The following is a 17,896-nucleotide window of genomic DNA, read 5'->3' as shown; positions in this document are numbered from 1 at the left end:
AAGACTCATTTTATTTTAAAAGTCATTCAATCATGATGTATGTTTTATGTAATTTGACAAAATAAATAAAATGTATTGGCTTCTGATGTAGTTCTTTCCTTCACAGTGCAGCTGCTGCAAACTGAAAATAAAATCTGGTGCACATCATTGTGTGCTGGTGAATGTACAATTGTGTCCATGTTGTTTATTCCCGGCGTACCTTTATTTGATTAAGAGACCTGCTGGATAGAGCTGTGTTGCAGATTACTTTATGGATCATTGCCTTCACTTGGCATCGTTTAGGCCTAGTGGTGACTGTTTTGTTGTCTTTAATCATTTGGATCATAAAATGTTTGTTCCAAGTCAAACAGGACACATGCAACCATTCTTGCCTTCAGGCTTGCCTCTATGTTCACTGAATAAACATATTAAGTCACTGTTAGGCAATCTGTATGAAATGACACTGGAAATACTATCAATCATCAAGCATTAAAATGATAAAGTCCTTGATGAAATTAGTTGTTTGAGAAGTCAATAATGTCCTATAGTAACTTGTATTCCTTCTATGTTTGCAGGTTTACAAGCTCAGAGTCAGAGAACAGCTCTTCACATCCAATTCTTCCCACAGGGAGACTGTGATGCTTTCAATAGACACATAAAATTTAAATGTGTTGAACTGAGGAACTACTGGCCTGTAATGCGCAGTACAATCATATTGGCTTTGAAATAAAGTTGTTGATAAAAAATAGGCAATTACAGTATGCCTCTCATTGTATTCTATCATCAACTAAGAAATTGCAACAACAACAGAGTTGAGTGAGAGCCAAATAATTTAAGATCCAGCAGAAGGCAAGGCAAGGCAAGTTTATTTGTATAGCACATTTCAACAACAAGGCAATTCAAACTGCTTTACATAGAGCATAAAAGGCATTAAAACAGAATATAAAAGCAACACAAGTAAAAAGACATATAAAAACAATTAAAAAGTGTTAAATTTGGAAAAATAAAAGAAGCTAAAAAGGGAATAAGACAGATAAAACAAGAGAATAAAAGTAACAGTGCAGTGTAAAATATTAACCTTCAATGTGGTTTAATGAAAGGCAGCGGCAAACAGAAAAGTCTTAAGCTGTGATTTAAAAGAACTGAGAGTCAGAGCAGATCTACAGTTTTCTGGGAGTTTGTTCCAGATATGTGGAGCATAAAAACTGAGCGCTGCTTCACCATTTTTAGTTTCTGTCTGAGGACAGGAAGCAGACCTGTCCCAGACGACCTGTGAGGTCTGGACGGTTCATAATGTAGCAGCAGATCAGAGATGTATTTTGGCCCTAAACCATTTAGTGCTTTATAAACCAACAGCAATATCTTAAAGTTAATTTTTTGACAGACAGGAAGCCAGTGTAAAGACCTGGGAACTGGAGTTATATGATCCACTTTCTTGGTCTTAGAGAGGACTCGAGCAGCAGCGCTCTGAATCAGCTGCAACTGTCTGATCGATTTTTTTAGGGAGACCTGTGAGACAGCGTTACAGTAGTCAAGTCTACTGAAAATAAATTCATGGACATTTCGAAATCCTGCTTAGACATAAGTCCTTTAATTCTTAATATATTCTTCAGGTGATAGTAGGCTGACTTTGTAATTGTCTTAATGTGGCTGTTGAAATTCAGGTCTGAGTCCATGACTACACGAAAATTTCTGGCTTGGTTTGTAGTTTTTAACATAACTGATTGAAGCTGACTTTTAAACATTCTTCCTTGGCTCCAAAACAATTACTTCAGTTTTGTCTCTGTTTAACTAAAGAAAATTCTGGCACATCCAATCACTGATTTGTTCAATGCCCTTACTCAGTGCTTGTATTAGACCATATTCCCCTGGTGGCATGTTTATGTAAATTTGTGTGTCATCTGCATAACTGTGGTAGCATATTTTATTGTTTCCCATAATCTGAGCTAGTGGGAGCATGTAGATGACACATCTATTGAGAAAGTAATATGTTACTGAGAAAAATAACAGTACCATCATTTGCTTTTTTGCTGCAGTCAGTCACTCGGTTGGACAGCGGGACACAGCTGGGAAGACAGAATCAGCCGCCTGACCTCTTCTGCATCGATATGACTGCAGCTCAGTTGGTAAACCAAAGGATTTGCTGTACTGAGTCCTTTTGTTTTGGTTTGAGAGTTTCAGTGGTCAGAGAACAGCTTGCAAAAGTCTCCTCACCCTTATGTGATTAAAGATGTTGTTATGAAATGCTGACATTTGCTGTTCTCAGATGACTCTCTTGGCCAATAATGTGTTGACCCATCCTCCTTTTGTTTACAGGTGAGCACCCAACCACAGAAATAAGCCAGTGCAAAAATCCACCAAAACTGTCTCTAAAATCAACCTAGATTGGGCAAAAACTCTCTGTCAACATTTTCTTTTTCCTGCTACAAAAAGAATGTGAGCTACGTCTGAAAAATGCCCTTGTAATAAAATCTGTTAATCAGATGCCTTAAAGGTACCCTGTGGAGTTTAAGACCATCAATGGTTCTATGGAGCAATGTTTTGAGTGGGGCCCCGTTTTGTTAGTATTGTGCAAACACACAAAGACACACATGGATGTGTACACACAGTTAACGCAATATACACTGGTTTCACACTGATCCACTCATCGACAGTTGGTGGTGGTAAGAAGTGTAGCAATGGGCCCAACAAAGGCAGGAGAGAAGAAGACTGCTAGCAAGTAAACATGGATGTTAACAATGTGAGATTTTAAATGTTTAAAAAACTGGCATTTCAAATGTGCTATTATCAAGGAAGTGCATTAAACATGTGGGCACCTTTAAGCACTGCATTTTTGTGTACAGCATTGTGTTTTTGGGGTAGCTAAACTATTGACTATTCCCCTAAGAGGACAATATCATCAGCTGCCTCTAGTGTAGCCTCTGTTCCACTTGCTTCTGTGACTCAATATAAGCTCTCATGGTGGGTTTAATTCATCGGCCTGGTTGGCTATCACTATGACTCTGTCCAAAATTACTTCTTATTTACAATATAGTGCACTATATTTACCCTCCAACAGTTTATTAGAGTGTGTGAATTTATCCAAAAGTTCCTCAACTGAATGAAAAAGTAGTGTCCATGGCATCTACTAACAGTCCCACAATGCAACGCAGTGCATTTTAGACATGCTAAACTTGTGTGTCTAAAATCTCAATTTACTGCTTAGTGTCTATTATATAGGGAGTAATGAGTGAGTGAGGGAGTGATTTCGCATGCAGCCTAGTACTTGCTATTTCTCATGAATGTAGATAGGTAGCTAGCTATGTAGAAAGTTGATGTCCTATTTCTTAATCCTGCCAACTAAACTCTCACTGGTCGTCTGTTTCTCCATTCAAGAAAACATCCAACAGTGAGTGAGCACAACACCACATGTTATTTGAATCTCTGAACAAACTGGATATGCGCATAATGATGTATAACTCTGGAACCAGGCTTCTTACTGTGCAGATAAGTGAATGTGTACTACAGCACTATGCTAACTCAAACCTTTGTGGTTTTAACAAAGTTAAAACAGTTGTTAGCATACAGTCTGTTAGCATACAAAAACTACAGCTATCATTACAGCTGTGCGTAATGGTAGCTGTTAATTTCTTTCTTATCCATGATGTCCATCCACTCAACTTTATAGCTCTAAACTCTGCCGTCTAAAAACGCCATTCAGTGCTCCACCTCCTAATATTCTAAGTCCTATAGTTGCAGCCATTTGACTGGCCTCTACTGTTGAGCAGTGATGTAAGGTTGCAAATGATGTTTGTCAAAAACAGCTAAAATCAGAAATATTTAATAAATATATCATTGCTTTTTTAAAATTCTGCACTCATGTATATACATGTAGAGTAAACAGCACATCACACTTTTGAGCAAGGTCATGTTCCGGTTCGGATTTGTATGAATTAAATGTTTTTTTTACTTCTGTAACAAAACCCAGATGTTCATTTTGTTTTTCTCTTGATGAAAAAACTTTGCCAAAGGAAACTTTTCTGGATTCATACATTCATAATTTATGCTATAATATAACCTGCTTGTCCTGATAGGACATGCAGCTGTCTCAGTGACCTCCTTGGTTTACTATGGATAATCCTGTTAATAATGATGATTTGGCAACCAATGTTTTTGTATATTCACATGTGTAATATTCTTAAGTGTGTCATCCTACAAGGTGTGTTATCTTATCTTGCCTCAGGTTGCTAACTGATAATTGATGACTGCTTGTGGTTTGTTTGGTATGGCTAAAGCTCTAACGAAGGTCTATTTGTCTGAAAGAAAGAAAGCTTTGTGTTTGCAATTGAGATGTATATACATGCTTTGATTTTTTTGATTTCTTCTTTGATTGAGGTATTTTTTTGCAGGTAGCATGTGTCTTGACATGTGTTATCTATTGTGAAATGAATTTCCCATGTGGGCTATGGGAGAGTGAATTCTTCACCCACGCTGTCGGTTGTTCAGTCATGAAGAGGATACTTGCTGCAGCATGAACTCGCTTTGCAAGCAAACTTGTTTCAGTATGTACTGTAAAACAGGTGCTGGTCTGGCCTGTCTACTGTCCTACTCCCACCCAGTGCATATACAGAGTCCAGCACCCCTTCCCCCCTCACCCACCGTTACAGCTGAGTGTGTCATGTTTTTGTGGGTTCCAGTAAATGTTATCACATGTGAGGAATGTTAAAGTATGAATTACAGAGAACAGAAAGAGAAAGATGTCCTCTGTTTTCAGTCAGCTTACAGTTCATAGATTCACAGATTATTCAGAACAACAAGAAGCTAATAAGGGCAACCATAATATCAGATATGATTTTTCATCTGTGCACAGTAAATAAACACTACAGCCTTATTTCATACAGTAACTGCTCTTAGTAATTACAGACTTAGTAAAGTGACGGCGTCACAATATTTCAAGTGTGTCTTAAAACAACAGTCAGGAGCCCAAATGAACACTGAATATTTTTCTTGCTGTAATCATTCCTCCTGTTCATACTGACCATTAGAAGATCCCTTCATAATGCACTTACAATGTAAGTGATGGAGGACAAAATCCACAGACCTCCTTCTGTGCAAAAATGTATTTAAAAGTTTATCCGAAGCTAATATAAGGCTTCAACCATCCAAATGAGTCAAATCAAGTAGATATATTTCAACATTACAGTCTTTTTAGTGTCAAAGTCCCTCTTTTTGTTACTATACTTCCACCGCAGCTCAACAGAGAAACACTGTCCGAGGGAACAAAGAGGGAATTTGATGCTAAAAAGACTGTGAATGTGGCAGATATCCACTTGATATGACTAACTCAGACTGCTGGAGCCTCATGTAAGCTTAACATCAACTTTTAAATGACTGTGTGGACACACTGTGGATTTTGGCCTCCATCACTTACATTGAAATCATATTTGAAGGGGATCTTTTAATAGCCAGTATGAACAGGAGGAATGATTACAGTGGCGAAAACCTCTTTCACTGTTCATATGGACACCTGATTGTTGTTTTAAGACACACTCGAAAAACTGCACAGTACATTGCACTGTTACAAAAGCAATCTGAAGTTCCCATCTCTTCTTGTTTGATAACAGCTAACCTTGACATCATAAAGCTTCACTTCCTAGCAGGAGAACATCTATCAAAGTCAGCATGGTGCAGCTGTACTGACATTGTACCGTACTGTTGTCTGACTGACAAGACAATTTATTTAAGGTTTGATTTGCCCAGACATGCCTAGACGAGGTGTGTCACAATGAATCATCTCAGCATGTCGTTGAATCATTTTTTAAATCTGTGACTTACTGCCGCAAACTAATTAAGTCAGGAATCCATTTAAACAATGCATAGTTTTCCCTTTTCTTCTCTTTCCGCCTGTGAAATGAGTGCTGAACACATTCCAATCTGTGAGTGTCCGGAGTGAGTGTGGAAATTCCAGAGCTGCAGGTTTGGCCTGACGGGAAAAAGCATGGACTGGGAAAACCCACTCTGCTCAGTATAAAAAGGGAAGAGGCTCGCAGCAGTTCTTCACTCCTCTCTCCTCACTTCAAGTGGATCTCAGAATCAGCTCTCACTCTCACTCTCTACTCCGGGGAATCTCTGGACTTTGTATCTCTTCAGAAGAATGGCTTTGTCACATAAAAGCTGCACTCTCCTTCTGGCTGTTGTGGCTGCAGTTTGCATAGAGCTCTATCAAGGTGAGTTTAAGTGCAGATCGTTGTGGTTAGAATGGCATGTTTACAGGATGTGTGATACAATAACGATAAAAAATTTAGCGAAGGATTAAAAGTTTAAGATGCATTATTCAGTTGTACCGTAATGCATTGTCATGGTGCTGCTGCGGTTACATGTTGTCTCTGTGTTTGACTAAATGACTTGCTCCTGTTGTTGAGGATGCAACTCTAATGGCTTTCTAAAAACTTTCCCCTGCAGCTCACGACTTCCCTGGACGATGCTCATGTGAAACCACAATCAAGTACACCAAAGATATATCCGATTTCCAAGTCCTTGAAAAGCGGCCTGGATGTGATAGAACTGAATTCATGTACGTGAATACATGAAGCTTTAAAAGATTTTTAATCTCATGATTCTTGTCGACTTTGGTTCTGATTTTTATTTCTTGTTTGTGACTCCTCAGTGTAACCAGGACCAACCCAGACAACTCCACTGACCAAATCTGCATAAACACTGTGGGAAAGATGGCCAAGGCTTTTTTGAGGTGCTGGGAAAGGTAAGACAACACAGCTGTCGGACGACAATAACATCCTCAACTTGACTAACTGTGGAAGTAGTAAAATGTAGTATGATTTTTTAAAAGCTACATATAAACTCCCACTAAATCTGCACATAAATTCAAGCCTTTTCAAAACAGTAATGAATTGCATCTAAGCTACGTTTATCAACCGAATCTTCAAGCAACATTTGGATTTCTCACAACTTTCACTGCAAGTCAGGGCAGAAAAATTACACCACTTAAACATGTTTGATTTGGCCTCAAGATCTAGCACCAGAACACATTTTGCAGAGCCAAAACCCTGCCTGGAAAAATTGATACAATTCCCAGTTCACTCTGCAGAAAATACTAAGTAAATGAGACAGAAACCTTTCTGTGAATATATTGGGCTTTATTACAAAAGCCTTGGCTAAACAAATTGCATCCAACATTATCATGTGACTCATTGCACAAACCTCCAGATGTTTTGTATTAGTCCTCTGGCCTAATCCCAGTTTTTCTTCCTCTTTCAAGGATAAACAAAGACGAGAGCCGTAAGATGGAGTGTATTGACAAAAAAAGAAAATCAGAGTGAAAGAACAAGCGGGGGAGAGCTGGCTGGGAGGCCTGAGTGGGGAGGAAAGTTATCCGGACCCCAGTCCCGGAGGTCACATGAAGACTGAAGCAGACAAGCTGAGGAATGCTGAGAGCAAAGCTTGCACTGAACTCCTGCACCGGAGAGTATTGGGAAATGACGGCGAGGAAGAGAAGAGTGGTGGGAGGAGAAATGATTAACAACTATCAGGCAGGAAGGGGAGAGATTGGATTACAGAGGAGAAGTTATTCAAGTTCTATAGCAGCAAGTCTGAATAAGGAGACCACTGTTGAAATGCACATATCTCTATTTTTTTTCTTGACATCACTATTATTTATACAGATTTATTTATTGTTAAAAATGTCTTTAATTGTGTTCTCACAAATATGAGAATCTAAGCAAATAAAATTGTTTTTTGATAAAACTCCTTGCTCTCTGTTTTAGTTTTTAATCCCAGCTCCCAAGGAAAAAGAAATCAAATTTAAATTCCTTATTAAGGAAATAAGTTGGAATCCTGTGAACCATCTGTTTCCAACTGGCATTTCTTAACTCTCCTAATAAAACCTGCGGCTCACCACCAACATTTCTGCAGCTGAGCAGTCACACAATATCACAATAAAAACAGTTATTATTCTGCAGCGAAGACACAGCTGGCACTTGAGGACACTGAAGTGACTTTGTTGCAGGGAGCGACAAATTAATTGTTATCATAGAAAACCACTCCCTCCTCAGGGAGAAGGGGCTTTGCATGATAACAATTAAATGATGCCCATGAGAAAATTTGACCACAGCTGTTTGCAGCAGCTGCAGGCTGGATGACAGAGTAGAGACAGTTTCTTGAAGCACCTCGTGACTCTGTTGACTGAGGTGAAAATTGATGAGTGACAACTGCGAAAGTTTTTAATACTTGAGTCATGAGGCAATTAGTAAATAATCCTAAAGTCAAAGTAAAATTTGAATGATCACTTTTTGTGTAAGGAAACATAAACTAAAATGATTCAAAAATGAAACTGTAAAAGCAGATAAATGGATAAAACTGTTTTTGAACATATTTGTGTAAACAGTGTCTAAGCTTCAAACCTCTGGGTGGGCGTTCCAGTGTGTGACATTTAAGGCAATTTTTCAAATCTGTCCTAAAACAACAGTCAGGTGTCCATATGAACAGTGAAAGAGGTTTTCCTCACTGTAATCATTCCTCCTGTTCATACTGACTATTAAAAGATCCTCTTCAAATGCACTTACAATGTAATTCATGGAGGCCAAAGTCACAGTGTGTCCACACAGTCATTTTGTGCAAAAATGCATTTAAAAGTTGATCTGAAATTTATTTGAGGCTTCAGCAGTCTGAGTCATATCAAGTAGGGGAGGGCCAGGGTGAAAGCATCGTGGGAACAATTGCAACACTGACCTTTTCTCTTATAACACAGAGGTCAGGGACAGTCGGGCACCATTGAGTCTGCAACCGAAAATCAGCCTGATCCGTTCAGTTTTGCCTGTTCTACTGTTTTTTTTTCTCAGTAAGTAAAAAACACAAAGCAGAAATGTTTTCTGTTTTTAAAGTAATTTTCGTTTGTTGGTGATTGTAAATGTATATCATCTGTTAGACCTATCTGTAGGCTAAGTATCAGTGAAGGTTTAATTTATCATGCAAACCTATCTTTGGTGCTAGCCAGGGTAAAATTGACAGAGATGAGAGGGACAAAAGTAACATGGTGTTACTTATTATTATTAAAGATGTATTTCTCTGCTCTTTGTGTTTGCAGTAATAACAAAAACACACACAAAAAATAATGAATACTTTTTTGAGTACCATCCATTGCTCAAGGCTACTTTGTAATATGTGTAATATGTTCTAAACAAGTGACTGAATAAAAAGTGTATGTTGTTCACAATAAAATATGGTTATTCTAAATGCATCACTATGCAAAGAGGGCAACAAAAAGAGGGAATTTAGCACTAAAAAAGATATCTACTTGATTTGACTCATTTGGATGTTTAAAGCTTCATATTAGCTTCAGATAAACTTTTAAATACATTTTTGCACAGAAGGAGGACTGTGGATTTTGTCCTCCATCACTTACATTGTAAGTGCATTATGAAGGGATCTTCTAATGGTCAGTGTGAACAGGAGGAATGATTACAGCAAGAAAAACATGTTTCAATGTTCATTTGGGCTCCTGACTGTCCTGTCCTTTAAGGGCTGGCTTTGCTAGAAAACGCACTGTCAACTTCTGAGGTATATAACAAGAGAATATCATACTGTATAACCTATGTATGTTGATACAAGTTCACATAGCAACATCTATCAATCATTAGCAATTTTAAGCTGCATTTACAACATTCAATATTTAGGAGGACCCATCATGCTTTTAAGTTTGTATTTCATTTGTGAAGTGTAAGATGGGAAGCTAGGCTAACTAGCTTCTGCTACATTCATGCAATAGGGTAGAACAGTGAGAACAGGAAAAACTAGTGACAGCCAATAAAGTCTAAATTAGCTACTTTTGTTGTAGTTCTTACTTGTAGCAGGTTGTTAACAAGTGAAAGCAGATACGAAAAGATTAGCTGAATTGATTCTGTATCAGTATTTAGATGTAACCACCAGTGGAGGACACTTTTCAGTACTGCTGCCAATTATTGACGCTAGTTTTTTTTCACCAAGTGGGAGATATTGTTGCTGTCTGAAATTCCCGCTATGTCTTATTTAAAATTATAACATGGAAGTTGAGGTTAACAGTTTTTCCCACTTGGCTGATAATAATTATGGTGACATGAACTCAGTATGTGAAGGCTCCAATTTGAAGAAAGTGGCTAGCTGGAATAGCTTACTAATGTTAACACTGATTTCCTTTACACATGCCTTTCTGTTCATGTTATTTCAACTAGAGCTTAAATGATTAGTCGATTAATCAATTAGTCGACTGACAGAAATCACCAACAATTTTGATAATCAAATGTTTTCTTTAGTCGTCTATGACAGTAAACTGAATATCTTTGGGTTGAGGACTGTTGGTTGGGACAAAGACATTTTAGGTTGCATCTTGGGCTTTGGGAAACAGTAATAGTTATTTTTCACTATTTTCTGACATTTTATAGACTAAACAATTAATAGATTAATCGAAAGAAAATAATCAACTGATTGAAAATAATCGTTAGTTGTAGCCCTAATTTCAACACTTGCTGAGTTTTGGTGATGGTGACTGACCAGATCATGAAAACTCAGAGCAAGAGGTAGTCTGGTAAAATTCCTAGCAATAAGAATTCTGACCAAACAAACACCAAAGACACCTAAAAAATGTTTTAATTTCAGTTGAATTTTAAATAGGTTGCCTTTTAGTTTATTGTTCAACCTATATTGCAGATGACAAGAATCACTTCTCAGCTGATAAAAGGCGAAACATTGAATGATAAGATAATGTACAGAATGGCTTCAACATTTTGTGCTTATCCCAAATAAAGGCAGCACATTTATCCCCCGCCTGTGTGTCGATGAATGCTAACGTGGTAATGCTAAGTGGGTTATCGATTGGCCGAAGCCCGCTCTGCCTCTCAGCTGAGCCAGCTTCCTCTGAGTGATCGGCTGAGCCAACACATCTTGATTTTTGACCATTAACTTTGCTTAAGAGATAAACTTTGCTGGAGAATATCAGAGCTGCTGCCTCACTCCGGGGAAATCAAAACAGGCCTGGTCTGGGTTGGAGCACGGGAGTGTGGGAAAGAATAGATCCTCGATAAGCACACTCCTTCTCTGGGTCCTGAGGCTGTGCTCGCCCTGTCTGGCCTTACACACACACACACTCTCTCTCTCTCTCATACAGACATAAACACAACAAACATATGCTAAAATATGAGCTACATGGTACCAGAGTCTCTTGGGTCCAAACAGAAGGGTCTTCTGCACACTGAGCCACTGGCAGCCTGTTCACAGACCTTCAGCAGTGCTTGTTCACTACTCTGCCTCAAGACAATAAACAGAAAACCCTTAAAGAGCAGAGCAAGGCTGGAAAAACATAAACCTGAGCCAGCTGCTGACACTTTTCCAACCTAATGAGAAAACCCTCTTCCAGGCTGTGATAAAGTCAAGTTTTAATTATATAGCTCTGCATCACACAGGTCTCTATAGTGTACAATACCATATTACAATGTATGCAATATTACTTTATGTACATGTGAATCTAAGGTCAAATGTTCACTAATTGGCTTTCTAAATTGGACAAATAAAACTTTCTCCTGCATCTTTTGATCTTCCTCAGTGAATAGAGTTTGCATGGCAATGGCTTGGTTGTTATGTAAACTTCAGTCATGTGATAACAGGTTGGTGGCCACTTATGAAGACTGCGAGATGTGGTTGAAAGCTCTGGAAAAAGGTAGTACATGGAATTTAAGTTTTTTGTTTTGTTTGTTTGTTTTGTGTTTAAACTACTGTTTTTAAGGCTTACTGAGCTTTCAGCCACATCTCATGGTCTTCATTCAACATATGGAGCTGGCTCTGGTGCCATCGCGAGAACTAAATGTGGACCTTTGATTACGTAAAAAAAAAGTGATCATAAACACATACATCATACATTTATATATCATCTTATTTATTAATATTATTATAAGTAATTCCATCCTCGCTAACTGAGATGCAGCAGATGTGTCCTGTGCTATTAATGGCATTCTTTTAAAGACATGTAGAAGTGAGGTATTGTGGGTGTTCAGTGATCACAGTGCATGCTTTGGGGTTTTGAAGTCTGCAAACATCAAGCAGTTACCTCCTGCTGCCATGTGGAGGTGCCAGAGTGTTGAGTTGTCATGTGCAACTTAAAAGCTGAAAATGATACACTTACATTCAAGCTCTCTTCGGTTGAGAATACACACACACACACACAAACACCCACACACACACATTGCACTATGAGAGGCAGCCATGGTATGACACTGTTGCACTCTGCCTGGAACCCTCTTTACACTTGGCATTTACATAATTTTATATGTTTGCATTTTATTTACTTAATATGATCATTGTGTTTCTCCATACTGTAAATCAACATGTCTGTCCATCCTAGAAGAAGGATCCCTCCTCTGTTGCTCCTCCTGAGGTTTTTCTCCCTGTTAAAGGTTATTTTGTGAGGTTTTTCCTCAGCTGGATTGAGGGTCTAAGGACAGAGGGTGTTGTATGGTGGGCAGACTCTAAACAAATGTGTAATCTGTCTTGACTTGAGGCTCAAAAAAAATCTGTCAGGCAAATGCATGAATGAATTTGATCATGATTATGATGCTGTCATATAACAGCATTAACACTTTCCCACAACCTCACAACTCAGCCTTGTTGAGACACACCTCAGCATGTATAACTGTAATTGTCATGCAAGCTTGGGCATGTGCTCTGTCTCTGCACAGTAAAACCCACGAGCCACAAACCGGCAGATGAAAGGAGAGTTACTGTGTGCTAAAAGAAACATCATCTTTGCTTCAGGCAAAGGCGCAGCTCATGCGTCTCTGAATCAAATTGCTCCCATAGACACTGATCCTCAACATGTTGCTGGTCTGAGCAAAGTGCTGATCACGTTTGGATCTGACCTCAAATAATAGCTAGCGCTTTTAATCCTATTGTTGAACCTCCGAGCCGTTCACTCTAACCCCCAACATTTCTCAGACTCCTTTCAAAGTCTCAGGACAAGTGGTGCTCTTAAGAAGGTGTCGGCTTTCTTCCTTTATCGATCAGTGAACATGATGTATAAAAGCACTGTCATCCAGTTGCTAGGTGTTTCAGCTGTTAAGGCCCTTATTACACGGCTCTCCCCGGCTGTCAGACCAATGGAAGCTCTGTGAAGTGATCTCTCACCAACAAAGCAAACACTTCACAGATGTACCATCTCCACGCTATTATAAGCATTCGATCTGGGGAGGCATTTCATGTTCTCACACTTGCTTCTAATAATTTGTTAGGCACTTTGTAAAAGCTGCGACAAGCATCTTTAAATTTTAAACATTCTGCGGCAAATGTGAGTCCTGAAAGGAGACTCTGCATTTTATTTCCATGATATTATGTGTCGTTCTCTATTGCTTTGAAGTTTATATATAGCTTTGTGAGTGAAAAAAACACCAGTGCTACAGTCTCCAATGGAATAAAATGCACTATTGTATGCTCGAACAGATAAAATCAAAGTTATGTGAGAGCTGTCACTCGCTTCTCTGTAGTCCAACACATCCATGCCGTGAATCAGATAAAGAGAAACTTTAAAAAAAAAAACATACACATTGTTTCTCCTGATATTTTATTTATGTGAATGGAAACCACCCAGCTGCTTGTTGATGGAGCTGTCAGACAAAGGAAAAAGTGTAAATTGGCCAAACATGTTTTGTGTGGTGCAATATTTATGGAGCACTGTTGGAGCAAAAGCTTTCATGTGCTCTTTCACCGCTTCAGCGGGGGCGAGCGTGGACACCGGTTCGATAGAAAAATTTTTAAAAAGTCATGTGATGTGGAACATAGCAGGACAAGAAGCGAAATCAGAACAGCAATGTAAAAAAAAGACTTCTAACAGGATGAGAGTGTGTCAGGAAGTTTGTTCTTGTGTCTGTCACTTTCATAGCCATTACTCTTTTTTTTTTTTAGGGTGTGTACATGTCTGTGAACATGTTGATACTTTCCCACACTCAGGTCACAGTTGTCATATCAAAACCTTGTATCTCCAGATATGTTGATTTTAAGGCTCAGTGGTTTTAAAGTTTAGTTGATCATCTACAGGTTGGGAAACTTCAACTGTTCTCCAGATAAACTCAGAAAGGTCGTCAAGCGCAGAACAATCCTGCCAAGGTGACATTTAGATAGGAGGTTTTCACCCGACAGTGTGGATGTGTGTGTAGGTGTGTGTTTGTGACAGTGTCCTGGGTGTGAGACAGCCTGAGGCTTGGGGGGTGGGGGGTGGGGGGGTGGGGGGAGATGGACATCTCTGCTATTCCAGAGTGTCAGTCATGGTTGCTTCCGGCTCCATAAATAAAGCACGGTGCATCCACCCCAACTGCTCCCTCACTCCCTCTCCCCTCAGTGTTGACTGGATCTGGACGCCTTTCCACTCACAGCCGCGGGGCTGCATACGCGCCACTTGTCATTTTAAGTGCAGAAGGGGGTAACTGCACAGGGAGTAGAAAAACTCAGAGCTGGCCCCTGCGTTGATTCCATGGACTTCTTAACTACTGAGTAAACACAAAGCCGCTGGCCCGTGACTCCGAAGGCTGAACCATATGCCACATCGCAAAATGCGGCCTCATGGGATGCAGAGCAAAGATATGTCTCCAAAGGATATTTTTGTGTGTGTGTGTGTGTGTGTATGTGTGTGTGTGTGTATGTGTGTGTGTCACGCATGGCTAGTTATCTGCAGCCAATCACAGCTGTAATGTGGTTTCTGCTCTGCTGGCTTTCCGTAAGAGTGGATTTGGAATGATTGTTTTAATCATAGTCGTAATAACCACAGTATATACTATGCAAATAATATCTCAATCAAATAGATTGGATTTTCTTCCACCTGATGTACTACTGGCTGACTCTAGAGCTGCGCACTGTGCTGCATGTGGCTTTGATTTATAAGGGAGGGAGGGGGGTGGGATGGATGGATGAAGGGGAAAGCACAAATACACAGCCTGCCTGGGGATTGTTTCTGGTCACTGGTTCAGGTCCCTGGCTACTGACGCCCTCTGTCAAGTTGTTGAGATGCAGCTCAGATACTGAGACAGAGGAATACACAGACACACAAATCCTCCCGGCCTCTCTCTCTTGCTCTCTCTCTCTCACACACACACACACACACACGCACACACACACATTTGTGCATAGAGAAACACAATGGCAAATTTAAACAGTTTCTTCCTCTCTCTCTCTAAGCCTCTCCTTTCCTCTAATCTTCCACTGCTTGTTGGTGAATTTGCATGTGCTGCTGCTTACTGACAAGATTACTAGGCAGAGGGTTGAGTGTGATCTTGAAATGCAATAGTCTTCATTCTGCCTGTTTTCTAATCCATGTTCCAAATAATGCTGCAATTAATGACTGTTTTCAATGCCAAAATAATGATGATGAGACTTGAGCTAAAAGTCAAGTCTTCAAATTGCTTATTTTGTTTGACCAACAAACTAAAGAGCGATAGGTATTCCATTTAATCTGATCTGAAATGGAGAAGCAAATCCTTGAAAACACACTTGAAAAGCTGGAATCAGCAACTTTGGGTATTTTTACTTGCAGAAATAATTACAGCACGTACTACTTTACTATGAAAATTGTCATAAAACAACACATACCTTAAGCTACATCCATGCTGGTTCTGATTCACATATAATTCCCCAAATCATTAAAAGTTTAAAAATATGATGGCTCTCAAAAAAAGCAAAGGAAAATTCTACATTCTAATTTATCAAGTCAAACATTTTAAGATTTCTAATCCCAAAAAATTGTAAAACAATAAAATCAATCAGGTAATTCTATGGAAATGATCCAATTAAAGATATTTTGTTGAATGTAGTTTACCTCTGACTGGCCTTGCACCTGCTGATCTCCACCTTCAGGGGGCAGCGACACTCTCCCCTACTGCTGCGCCTTCATCAGCATGCTGTTGAAGCCCCGTGCACCCGCCACCTCTCGCTGTGCCCACTGTAAGGGGAGTTGTGGCTTACAGTGTTGAATTCATTAACCTTTTCGCCACTCCCACTGAAAGTGCATGGCAGCGTTTGGAAATAACCCCTTAGCACTTTAAACAGTTTAGTGAGAGGGCCGTGGACACAAGAAAAGGGGGCAGGACCCCATTTGTTCTTATCTAAAAACATGTCATCTCACATCAGATGGTTAGTTATTCAGCAACGCAAGGCGTGTTTATGGGTGTGAATCGTGATGCACAATCATAGGCTGTCCGAGGGTTGACATGGTATACTATCGGACAGGCGGCAAATTTCGGATAGAACTTATAATTGTCTCACTTGAGACCGTCTGATGGGCTTTCTGCACTTGTGAGGGGGCTTTCAGTAGCTGTTTGTGTCAGTGTGACCAGTGTAGTATGGCATCAGAAGGAAAATTCAACCGCAAGGAGAGTGACACAGCAGCTCACATTCATAGGACTGTGCTTCCTGTGAAGATAAAAACAGACTTTGTTATAATTAAACTTTTACCTCATTTCTTTATTTCTCACTAAATGATATTCTTGTGTTCATCCTGCACTGTAACATGCATCTATAAAAACATAAAAATTGCAGTTTCAACTTTGTTACTGAATACATAAAATTTCCCCCAGTATACAATGAATCTTTCACTTTCCACTGTGGGTTGAAATGGTTGGAAATCTACTATTAACCACCGCGCAAATCCATCTATCCCCCTATCCATTCTCTATCCACACTTTAAAAACTTTTGCTTTAAACTTGGTGTCATAAACCTTTAATTTCCTGCTCTGCGACAAGGCAAAATTCATTCCTGACTTCAACATGTAAATCAGCATAAGACTGAATAGATTGAAATCTGCTTGACTTCTGAATCAAAAGGTATAAAAATTGTAAATTTAGTGAGTAGTGTAATATTATGGAAATCCAGTTTCTTTCTTTGAATGTTAATTTATTGAACAAACACATTCAATTAACATTTTGTGACACTGCATTGTCAAAATTCCATTTTTATTTTGTTACATACTAAATCATTAGGTGCCTAGAGGCCTATGTAGAGAACAGACATTTCCATGAAAAAGGAAGATGCACAGCAGCACAAATATTACATTACAAGATCCAAAAAGCTGACAGAACTCGACTTCAGTTTGAAGCGACGTCCGTGTGAATCTGTCCTGCAGGCACTGAAGTCTGCCAGAGAATTAGAAAAAGACAGCCCCGAGATCAAGAAGAATTAAAACTGGTACAGGAGGATGTGAGTCTCCTGTGAAGGAGGGTAATACAGGAGACAGTTAGGGAGAAATGAGGATAAAAAAAAATAAAGTGACAGGGGGGAAAGGAAGAACTTAAGAGTTTAAGTTGAGAAAGTTCCAGAGGCCAGCGTGAGAACTAATGGGGAGGAACCAGTGTGATGGGGAAGGTTTTAATGAGCAAGAATGAGAAGAGGGAGAGATGAAGGTGAAGTCGAGGGTGTAAAGGGCAACAGGTCATAACCATTCTTGGATGATATTTAAAGTTTAGGCAAAGTGTTTAAAGAAACAACTCCTTTTGACCACTTTGGATGATCATTCACATTCAAACCAACAGCTGCCGGCAGAAATGCTCTCTGTTAAATGATAGGTGAGTGATCAACTAGCTAGATAATTGTAGAAGGTCAAAAATGTACTATTCAGTTGCAGCTGCCTAAAAAAGCAACAAAACACAACACGATAGTCTTGATTCATTACTAGAGCTCCTTCTTTAAGGAAATATTTTAAGAAATATGTTTTTCTGTTTTCTTGAAGAGAGTTGGATAAGTAAATTGTTATCACGCTCATGTCTGTCTGTTAAATATGAAGCTACAGCCGGGAATGGTTAGCTTAACTTTGCTTAAAGACTGGAAACAGTTTGAGTCTCCACCAGTTGCTTGGCAACCTCAAGGTAATGACAATGTAAAATCACAATGTGTTGTTAAATAAATGTATATATAGTGTGT

The 17,896-nt window shown here is 39.3% G+C and overlaps 1 protein-coding gene across 1 annotated transcript; it reads left to right on the top strand.

The window, feature by feature from the left end:
- Positions 1-6,005: 6,005 nt before the first annotated feature.
- Positions 6,006-7,433, top strand: cxcl18b (chemokine (C-X-C motif) ligand 18b). The gene is made up of 4 exons (XM_067584391.1): positions 6,006-6,185; positions 6,421-6,532; positions 6,626-6,718; positions 7,235-7,433. The coding sequence occupies exons 1-4, from the start codon at positions 6,113-6,115 to the stop codon at positions 7,293-7,295; spliced, it is 339 nt and encodes a 112-aa protein (XP_067440492.1). The 5' UTR covers positions 6,006-6,112; the 3' UTR covers positions 7,296-7,433.
- Positions 7,434-17,896: the final 10,463 nt, after the last annotated feature.

The sequence above is a fragment of the Thunnus thynnus genome, chromosome 3, assembly GCF_963924715.1.
Source record: "Thunnus thynnus chromosome 3, fThuThy2.1, whole genome shotgun sequence".
Taxonomy (NCBI): Eukaryota; Metazoa; Chordata; class Actinopteri; order Scombriformes; family Scombridae; genus Thunnus; species Thunnus thynnus.
This window is presented reverse-complemented; position numbering and strand designations above follow the sequence as displayed.